The following is a 9,508-nucleotide window of genomic DNA, read 5'->3' on the forward strand; positions in this document are numbered from 1 at the left end:
GGGGAAAGAGGAGGGGGGAAGGGGCCATTTGCTGATAGGCCAGGGGTCCCTTTGGTGATGTTTTCTTTAACCATAGGTGCTTTGGATGGGGAGACGGGGACAGGCAAAACCCTCAGTCTTTGCCATGTTATTCATTTCTGTGCAAAACAGGACTGGCTGATTCTGCACATTCCAGATGGTAAGAAAGCCCTCTCCTCACTGTTGCGGCCTGGGCATCGGGCTGCAGCCCGGGAATGGCCGGGCGGAGCTCGCCCATCCTGACTTCACAGTAGTCACAAGCCGGCTGCCTGTGATGTCAGCAAGCGCAACAAGAGAAGTGCAGCGGAACGCTTCCGAGAGCCTTTCGATAATAAGATTGAGGGACTTGGGAGGCGCCAGGTGGCTCTGGCGCTTGAGCGGCCGACTCTTGGTTTTGGCTCCGGTCGTGATCTCAGGGTCGTGGGGTCGAGCCACTTGTTGGGCTCCGCACTCAGCCAGGGCTCTGCTTGAGATGCGCTCTGTCCCCCTCTCCCACACTTGCACCTGCTTGTGTGCTCGCGTGCTCGCGCTCTCATATAAACCTTTAAAAAAAAAAGTGTTTTGGCCCAGCAGTCCTCACTTGGATGAAACCCCCAGAGCTTGAACTCCCACCTTAGAGGTTAGCACAGGCTTTACTGTCATCAAGCAGCAGTTTTGAGCCCCTAGGGGGCCTCTGACGCGGCGCTGTTTATCAGCATTCTAGACTTGTCAGCGTGGGTCTTACACACTCAAAGCCTTATGCTGCACATGTAACCCTCCCCGTTGTGTTCAGCGTCATGGGCATCCACCTTTTCTGACTCTCTTTAAAAACTGCCAGGAAGGGGCGCCTGGATGACTCAGTCGTTAGGTGTCTGCCTTTCGCTCAGGTCATGATCTCAGGATCTTGGCATCGAGCCCCACGTTGGTCTCCCTGCTCAGCAGGGAGCCTGCTTCTTCCTCTCCCTCTGCCCCTGGTCGCACTCTCTCTCTCTCACACAAATAAAATCCTTTAAAAAATTAAAAATAAAAACTGCAAGAAAGCTAAAGTGACCTTCAACCCATGTGGTATGTCTTGGATACGGATCGTAACCATGGTGTGTAACCTCAGATGGACCAGACAGACACATAAACCTCTGAAGCAAGAAGGCTTTAAGAAATACATAGTTGCGGGGCACCTGGGTGGCTCAGTTGTTAGGCGTCTGCCTTCGGCTCAGGTCATGATGCCAGGGTCCTGGGATCGAGCCCCGCATCGGGCTCCCTGCTCCGCGGGAAGCCTGCTTCTCCCTCTCCCACTCCCCCTGCTTGTGTTCCTGCTCTCGCTGTGTCTCTCTCCGTCAAATGAATAAATAAAATCTTAAAAAAAGAAAGAAATACATAGTTCACTTTTTTTTTTTTTAAAGATTTTATGTATCTATTTGAGAGAGAATGAGAGACAGAGAGCATGAGATGGAGGAGGGTGAGGAGGAGAAGCAGACTCCCCGCTGAGCAGGGAGCCCGATGTGGGACTCGATCCCGGGACTCCAGGATCATGACCTGAGCCGAAGGCAGTCATAGTTGGCTCTTGAACGATTTAAACTGTGCCTGTCCTCTTCCATGCAAAGGTCTTCCAGTGAACAGCGCACTGTAAATGTATTCTCTCATCCATACGACCTTCTGAGTCACATCGTCTTTCCTCTAGTTTGCTCTGCTGGAAGAATACAGTGGAGCGTACATAGAGCTCATCAACTCTGCTATCAGTAAGGCTTCTGGTCAGCAGTAGGCTAGCGGTTCATTGGGGGAGACAAAGGTCATACGCAGATTTCCAAGTGCAGGGTCGGGGGTTGGGGTCCCTCGCCCCTTGTCACTCAGGAGTCAGTTTGTGGGAAGTGAACGCCGGGGTCGGGGTCCCTCGCCCCTTGTCGCTCAGAAGTCTGTTTGTGGGAAGCAAACATTGTTTCCCATAATGTAAAGAGGCCCAGAGTGTTCTGAGCTGAATACCGTCAGTTCCTGCCTGGTTTCCTTCCTGGTTTGTTTTTTTTAGCTCACCTTTGGGTGAAGAACTGCCGGGGTCTCCTGCAGTCGGCCTACAACAAGCAGCGTTTTGATCAACCTGTAGAGGCTTCGAGCTGGCTGAAGAACTTCAAAACTGCGAATGAGCGTTTCTTGAGTCAGGTGACTAGACTCCTAGAGGTTTGATGCTGGACGGTCTTTAAATAGACTTCATCGTTGTGCCTTGAGCACGGTAGACTGTGGGAAGCTAATATTGTAGCTGGGATTGCTAGGCCATTCTGTGCTTCTCTCCTGTGTCTTACGCACAGTGCGTCACGACCTGGAACTCACTCCTCTGTGCAAACTAAAGCCGCGGCGGAAGCCGTCCCCAAAGCACCGAGGGGCTTCCCAGCAGCAAAGTCCAGTCCACATGGATCCACTGACTTGCCCCGAGCTACAGCTTCACATCCTCTAAAGCACATTTCCAGCTATAGAATTTTTTCCAGATAAGGTCTTTCATGCAACCAGAAATGTAAGGGTAAAATTATTCTTTGCTCTGGTAGTTCTTGGATACGATCTCCAGGCCAGGAGTTTTCAACTCTGGATATAAATCAGAGTCACCTGGGAGCTTATACCTGTGGATGCCAGGGCCTCATCCCGGACCTTTCTAGTCAGAATGCATCACCGGTTTTGTTCTTACGCTGTAGGCAGAAAAGGGCTAGAAAGCATTCACTTCTCTCCTGGAGTCTCTCAACGTGGCTTGAAAAACAGATTAAAACTGACTCCTAACAACCTTATCCTCCTACCTTCTCAGCTGGGGATGGGTTCATCTTTAGTCTAAATAGGCTTTCTCTGGTTTTTACTTTTGTTTTTAGATAAAAGTTCAGGAGAAGTACGTCTGGAATAAGCGAGAAAGCACTGAGAAAGGCCGTCCTCTGGGAGAAGTGGTTGAACAGGTATAAAAAAGACAGGGGATGGGTACCGTGTCATTCCAGAGGAGGCCTCCTGTGGGCCCGCAAGCCCCTGCCTCTCCTCCCTGCAGGGCCTGACGCGGGTGAAGAATGCCACAGATGCCGTCGGGATCGTTCTCAAAGAGCTCAAGAGTCAGAGTGGTTCGGGTGCATTCCGCCTCCTGGTGGCGGTGGATGGCGTCAATGCTCTCTGGGGAAGGACCACGCTGAAGAGGGAAGATAAGAGCCCGGTAGGAAAACGGAGTTTCCTTGGTCACGCTGACCTCTGGTGCCGCTGTGTGGGCGGGGACGTGGCTTTGTGGTCCGCGCAGATTTGGTGGCCTTAGGAGCGTGTGAATGAAGATGTAGCATAAACATGGCACCTGGGGGAGAGGGGGGGTGTGGGGGCCCCCCCATCCACTGAAAACTCAAGGCGGGTATTTGGAAAAGAACCCCCGCAGCAGAAGCTGTGTCTTGTCCGTTTTTCTTGCTGCTCTATTTTCAGAAGGAGGCTGGGTGACTGGTTTCTGCAGTGTGGTGGCCACAGCACCTGGCCTCAGGGCACAAGAGAGCCGCGGTGTCGGGAGGGGGGCGTGCTCTCCCTCGGTGACTGCTTTTTGTCCGAAACGGGCCGGGCCGGGCCCGGGGGGGGGGGGGGGGCGCAGTCGGGGCCTCGGCTGGCAGCCCTCCCCTCTCAGAGGCTGCTCCAGTTGTTGCCAGTCGTTTGTGCCGGGGGAGCGTCCGGGCACAGCTTGTCCTGACCTCTGCCCCTCCCCCACACTGGCGGCGCGCAGATGGCCCCTGAGGAGCTGGCGCTCGTGCGCGGCGTGAGGAAGATGGTGAGGAACGACTGGGTGAGTGTCCGGGACGCCCACTACTCGTCCGTCTCTGAGTTTAGGGACAGAAGGTTCTTTGTTTAAAGTCTCTGTATTTAGGGGCGCCTGGGGGGCTCAGTCGGTTAAGCGGCTCCCTTCGGCTCAGGTCACGATCCCGGGGTCCTGGGATCGAGCCCCACGTCGGGCTCCCTGCTCCGCGGGAGGCCTGCTTCTCCCGCTCCCTCTGCCCCTCCCCTTGCTTATGCTCTCTCCCTCTCTCAAATAAATCTTTAAAAATAAATGAAGTCTTATGTATTTGGTTTCTGATCTTCCCACTGGATTGGGAAGTAGCCATTGTATTCAAGTATTGGCACAATTTTACTTGGCAGTTCAGAGTGTTTTTGTATCTTCCCAACTTTGGAAAAGATTATTATCGATGTGAGATCATGTAGCAGTTTGTGGTCAGAGCCGAATCCAGGACTAATAACCTATTCAGTTGCCATCTACCTGGACAGAAAATCTACAGATGACTAAAATGCATTTTTCTGTGTTTCCCACCTTTTTCTCCTTCGGCCCCTTGCCCTCTCTTTCAGCACGGAGGCGCCATTGTGTTGACGCTGAGCCAGACTGGGTCCCTCTTTAAACCGCGGAAGGCCTATCTGCCCCAGGAGCTGCTGGGAAAGGTCCGATCATCAGAAAATCTGGTTCCCCTTAGATGGTCATTCTGTCTGAAGAGGTTTTTTTGTTACTTGTTTTTTTAAAACATAATTATAGACTTGGAGAAAAATCGTATTCCTGTATGACTCATCCAGGTTCCTAAAGTGTTAACGCTTTTCTATATTGGCTTTATTCTTTTCCATCTACTTTTTTCCCTGAATTATGTGACAGTTACCGGAGACATGCTGCCTACTTCGAAATAATGTGTATTTCCTAAAATCGAAGACATTCTAAATATATAACCACAGCGCAATTATCAAAATCAGGGAACTGGCATCGATATAATTCTGGGAACTTTAGGACGGGCCGAGATCTTCCCAGGTCTCCCGGTGTCCTTCACAGGAACAGTCCTGGTCACGCGTCCCATTTGATTGTCTGGTTCTTCGGTCCCTTCACCCTGGGACAGCACCTCGGTCTTTGTTTCTTACAACCTTTGGAAGAGTACCTGCCAGTCGTGGGTGGTTTTGTGGCTTGTCCGGCGACTTCTCCGGATGGCGTCTCCTAGCAGCCGCCACAGTGAAGTCTGAACACTTGGCTCAGGTGCCGCCCACCTGCTGTGTCCTCGGTAAAGTCACCTGTGGAGGCTCACGCTGAGGCCGTGTAACTGTCCCGTTACTGCTCACACGCCGCCCCTTACTGGTCGGAGCGTTCATTTGTGATTCTTCCCTAAACCCGGCTGTGATACTTGCAGAATGGTGTTTTCCAGCTCCCTCATCTCTTCTGCGTCCTGTTGGTTGGCGTTCTGTTACGTGAGAGAACGTTCCTTCCCCTTACCGTTACTTGTTTCATTGTGGACACGCAGACTCCTCTTTCATGAGTTCTAAACCTTTACTATCGATCTCTGTTTTGGTGCTGAAATTATTCCAGATTTGGCCAGCAGACGCCCCTTTGAACTGGCTTCTGTGTCCTCTTCACGCGCCTCCATCATTCTTGAGCCCCTGCTTTCTTGTTGGCAAGGAATACAGATGTTCCCCACTCATCTTGTACTTTCCATGCCACAGGCCTAGAATCAACCACTCCGCAGGCAGCCCTGGTTCATTGTGGAGGAGAGTGGCATGTGAATACCAAGTCCCGGGGCGGGGGGGGGGGGGGGGGCCTTGGCCGGCTCAGTCGCTGGAGCGTGTGACTCTTGATCTCAAGGTCATGAGGTCAAACTCCACCTTGGGTGTGGAGCCTACTTTTATTTATTTGAAGATTTTATTTATTTAATTGACAGAGCATGCACAAGCATGGGGGGGGGGCATCAGGCAGAGGGAGAAGCAGACTCCCTGCTGAGCCGGGAGGCCAGTGGGGGACTCGATCCCAGGACCCTAAGATCATGACCTGAGCCCAAGGCAGACACTTAACTGACTGAGCCACCCAGGCGTCCCTGGAGCTCACTTTTAAACAAAATGTTTAAAATATGCTCCCTTCTTCCAGAGGTGGAACCGAATGCCCCACCTCTTGAGCGTGGGCTGGATTTTAGATTCCAGGACCCGAGTGCTAGGTGTGCTTACTGCTGCTGGGGTGTCACTTCCTGTAGGCCTCCCAGGGCAGTCCAGGAATAGATGCGCGCGTGTACGTGTGCTGTGTGCGCGTGTCTGCACATACATGCCCACGCACATCTCCGCATTTCCCAATTCCTGTGAAAAACCCGTGAGTGCAGACTGATCCCGGCCAGCAGTGCAGCCTCACCGCCGCCCCCCTTCCGGAGGGCGGGAGCCTTCTCTCCAGCAGGACGAACGCCATCCGAGCCCACAGGGAGGGTCGGTCCCCAGCTGCCAGCCCCAGGGTCGTGCAAACGACGTGGTGCAGACGAGAGCTTGGTATTCGCGTGGCGCGGTTTTTGTCTTTCTCAGCAGCATCTTCCGTCCAGGTGCTCTGTTCAGAAGTGAACTCAGGTCCCTTGTCCCTTCAGTATTGTGTTTGAAAACTGAAATATGGTTTGATGGATTCGTTTCAGTGTATGTTCCATTTAATGGGTCTTTATGGCCACCCTGGTTCATTTTGTTTCTGTTTTTTGAGTTTATGAACCGTCAGAGTGGTTGTTGACTGTTGAAGTCAGAACTGTGAAAATCAGAATTGCAACTCTGTCTGCACACAGACCGGGCGTTACGTCTCGCACGAGTACAGGCCGGTGTGGTGCCCGTGCACGGCGGGGTGGCCAGACGGCGAGGAGCAGAGGGGAAGCAAAGCGTTTTAAGTCAGGCCACTCTCTCTGCTGACTCGTCACTTAATGAATATTCTTCCTTCTCCAGGAAGGATTTGATGCCTTGGATCCCTTTATTCCCATCCTGGTCTCCAACTACAGCCCAGAGGAGTTTGAAAGCTGCATTCAGTATTATTTGGAGAACAGCTGGCTTCAACATGAGAAAGGTCGGTCATCGAACTCTCCGTCCGGGCTTTGTATTCAGTCTCACCGAGTCAGAGCCTTGCCTTATCTCCTCCCGCGGCAGCAGCCTCCACTGTCTTTCCCCCTTTGTCTTGACTTCTCTCTGGCCGATGAGGCGGTAGGAAAGGTGGGGGGGCGGGGGGGTGGTTACAAGACAGTGCATCTCTTCCCAAACTCTCACGTCAGATGAGATGCTGACGCTGGAAGCCCAGCCCCATGCGTGTGAGAGGCCAGCCGGCGCCAGGCCAGCCCCTCGCTCGGCCGTCCCGGTCTGCAGACACGAGCGCCTTGGGCTGTGCGCTGCCGCCTTGCCCTCTGCCCCCGGCACGGGCGAGCGGAGGAGAGGCCGAGGTGGTTGTGTCGCTGGGTGAGAGCGAGCCAGCTGCCGTCGGAGGGGGTCGTTCGAAGACTAGAGGGAGGAGTAGAAAGCAGCCTCAGCACATGGTAGGCCAGGAGGCACAGTGCAGAGATTTCGGAGGGGGTCGGCATTTGACAGAGTCCGAGAGTCCAGAAGATGTTCTTGGAACAGAGGGAGAGACAGAGGCTAGATTACAGAGGAAGAGAGAAAAAAAGAACCATTTGCTGGGAAGACGGATCTAGAAGCGCGGTCTCTCGGCAGTGGTCATTACATTCCAGCACCATCTGAAGCACGTAGCCTCTGAGCACAGAATTTTCTGGGCAGCACGGTGCTGCAGACAGAGCTGCGAGCTGTGTGCGTCTCCCCCCCCCCCCCCCACTTTAGCTCAGACAGAAGAAGGGAAGAAGGAGCTGCTGTTCCTGAGTAACGCAAACCCCGGGCAGCTGGAGCGGCTCTGCGCCTACCTTTAAGCTGCGGTCATGGCCTGCCCGGAAGACAGGGGCCATTTCCTGTCCCGGACCCAGTCAGACGGGACGTGGCCAGGACCAGTCAGCTCCCAGCCTTCGGTGAAGACTGACGGTAGTGGCCTGAGATGTCCTCTTGTTCCTGAAAGTAGTTTATTAAGTGGAGTTTTCATGTTTTAAATAATTATGGATCTTTCCCTTAAATAAATTATCTTTCTTAAAGTTATGTGTTAGATTTATAAAATGGAAAGAGCCTTTGATTGGCCAAATTGAATTTCTCCAGCGTTCTGCTTGCGAGGGGTCTGAAGAGACCAGATTCTGCAGAAATTTCCACTAGTTCTATTTCCACACTTGATTCAGGTCAGGAGATCGAATTTGCCCCTTAAGTTCTCCCTCCCACGCCGGTCCGCTGGCTCCCACGGTCGCCTCCGCAGGGGCCCCAGGACTACGGACGGATGGAGGGAGCCCCTCCTTCATGCACATGTGCGTGCCAGCTTGGGGAGATTTGAGAAAATAGTGACTCCAATCAGTTTCCGTGGCGTTGAATTCCCTGTCCTACCCCCATTGTAGCACTCGAGGCCAAGTCTGCGCCCCAGCTGCCACCTACCAGCCGTCTCGGGGCCCCGCAGCCCCCGTCCTGCCCTGTGTCGCCTGATCGAACTTTTGGGGCCGTTTGTGAGCACTGAATCACACGGTGTGTGTAAAGTGCCTCACACGTGGGCGGTACTCCTTCAGTGGTCGGTCGCTACCCTTTTGGACTTGATTTTATAGCGCTTTATCTGGCCTATAAAATAGGCCACGATATTTTATAGGCCACGAGGGAGACGGTCTGTGGACGTGCAGAAGCGTTTTCGCTGCAGAGTGAGCTTCCCCCCACTCAAACCGCCTCAAGGCTCCCTCTCAGAACCCAACCTTCGCCCCGATCCAGTCCTCAGTCAGGTCGGCCGGCCTGGGGTCCAGATCCCCACCTTACAGCGCCTGCTCCATCAGCCCCCGGCTCCGGGAGGCTGGAGGCCTGTTCCAAACCCTGACATGCCCCCACGATGGACGGTCGGGTCTTCAGCTCTGTCTTCACAAGAGTCAAAGCCCATTGTCCTCTCCATCCTCACAGACTGCTGACACACCCGTCACCTCCTGTTTGAGCTCCTACACGTTTGCCAGTTTGCTCTCTACCCACACCCCTGCCTCCCCCCCTCAGCCCCCTACACAGGGCCAATGACCTGAGCTGTCCTGCAGCTGGATCATTGGGCGGCTTCCATACACCTTTATTCCTACTGTTTAGCCATGTTCAAACCATAAAGAACCATGTATCATGGAAATCAGCCTCCTTTCTTGCTTCCTTTTCTAGAAGCAACTTCTGTTACCGAATTCTGGAGATAAAAGTGCACACATAAATTGGGTTTTTTTAAACACTGGAGCGTTCTCTTCTGTACTTTGGTGTTTCCACATAGCTTGGAAATTTTCCCTGTCAGGAGTCTGTCTTGTAAGTTGAGTGCCCTCGCACTCATTTCATTTGAAAAGGGAAGGAATGAAGTGGTGCCCACAACCTCCGGGAACGGCTGCATCCGCTCTACACTCGGACGCTGGGACCGTGTCTGAGTGGGCACCTGACCTCCACTGCAGAGGAGGCCAGGACAGTGGCTTCCATCTCTGGGCGGCGCAAGTCAGGATCACTAGGCCTCATTTTCGCTAATGAATGTGGAACAGGAAGTTGTAGGGCTAGACCGTCAGAGATGTACAAAGATCCCGCTGGAGAATTAGCATCATTACTTCTGTAATTCGCTAAATGTCATCTGTAATCTACTCTGTCCAGTCTTCTTGCTTAAGATCCTTCTACAGACCTGACCCTCACGCCCTGATTGCTACTG

The 9,508-nt window shown here is 53.2% G+C and overlaps 1 protein-coding gene across 2 annotated transcripts in view; it reads left to right on the top strand.

Moving 5' to 3' along the window:
- Positions 1-7,862, top strand: part of DAP3 (death associated protein 3) — a 32,742-nt gene extending 24,880 nt beyond the window's left edge. For both annotated transcript variants that reach the window (XM_028090087.2, XM_028090088.2), the window contains 8 exons: positions 86-178; positions 2,018-2,148; positions 2,841-2,921; positions 3,008-3,166; positions 3,710-3,769; positions 4,324-4,413; positions 6,685-6,802; positions 7,561-7,862. In XM_028090087.2, coding sequence (XP_027945888.1) covers positions 86-178; positions 2,018-2,148; positions 2,841-2,921; positions 3,008-3,166; positions 3,710-3,769; positions 4,324-4,413; positions 6,685-6,802; positions 7,561-7,646 — 818 coding nt within the window. In that variant the 3' untranslated portion in view covers positions 7,647-7,862. The remainder of the gene's footprint in view (positions 1-85; positions 179-2,017; positions 2,149-2,840; positions 2,922-3,007; positions 3,167-3,709; positions 3,770-4,323; positions 4,414-6,684; positions 6,803-7,560) is intronic.
- Positions 7,863-9,508: the final 1,646 nt, after the last annotated feature.

This window comes from Eumetopias jubatus, unplaced genomic scaffold (genome assembly GCF_037043125.1).
Source record: "Eumetopias jubatus isolate StellerSeaLion01/CBP00866 unplaced genomic scaffold, mEumJub1_p1.0 scaffold_12, whole genome shotgun sequence".
Taxonomy (NCBI): domain Eukaryota; kingdom Metazoa; phylum Chordata; class Mammalia; order Carnivora; family Otariidae; genus Eumetopias; species Eumetopias jubatus.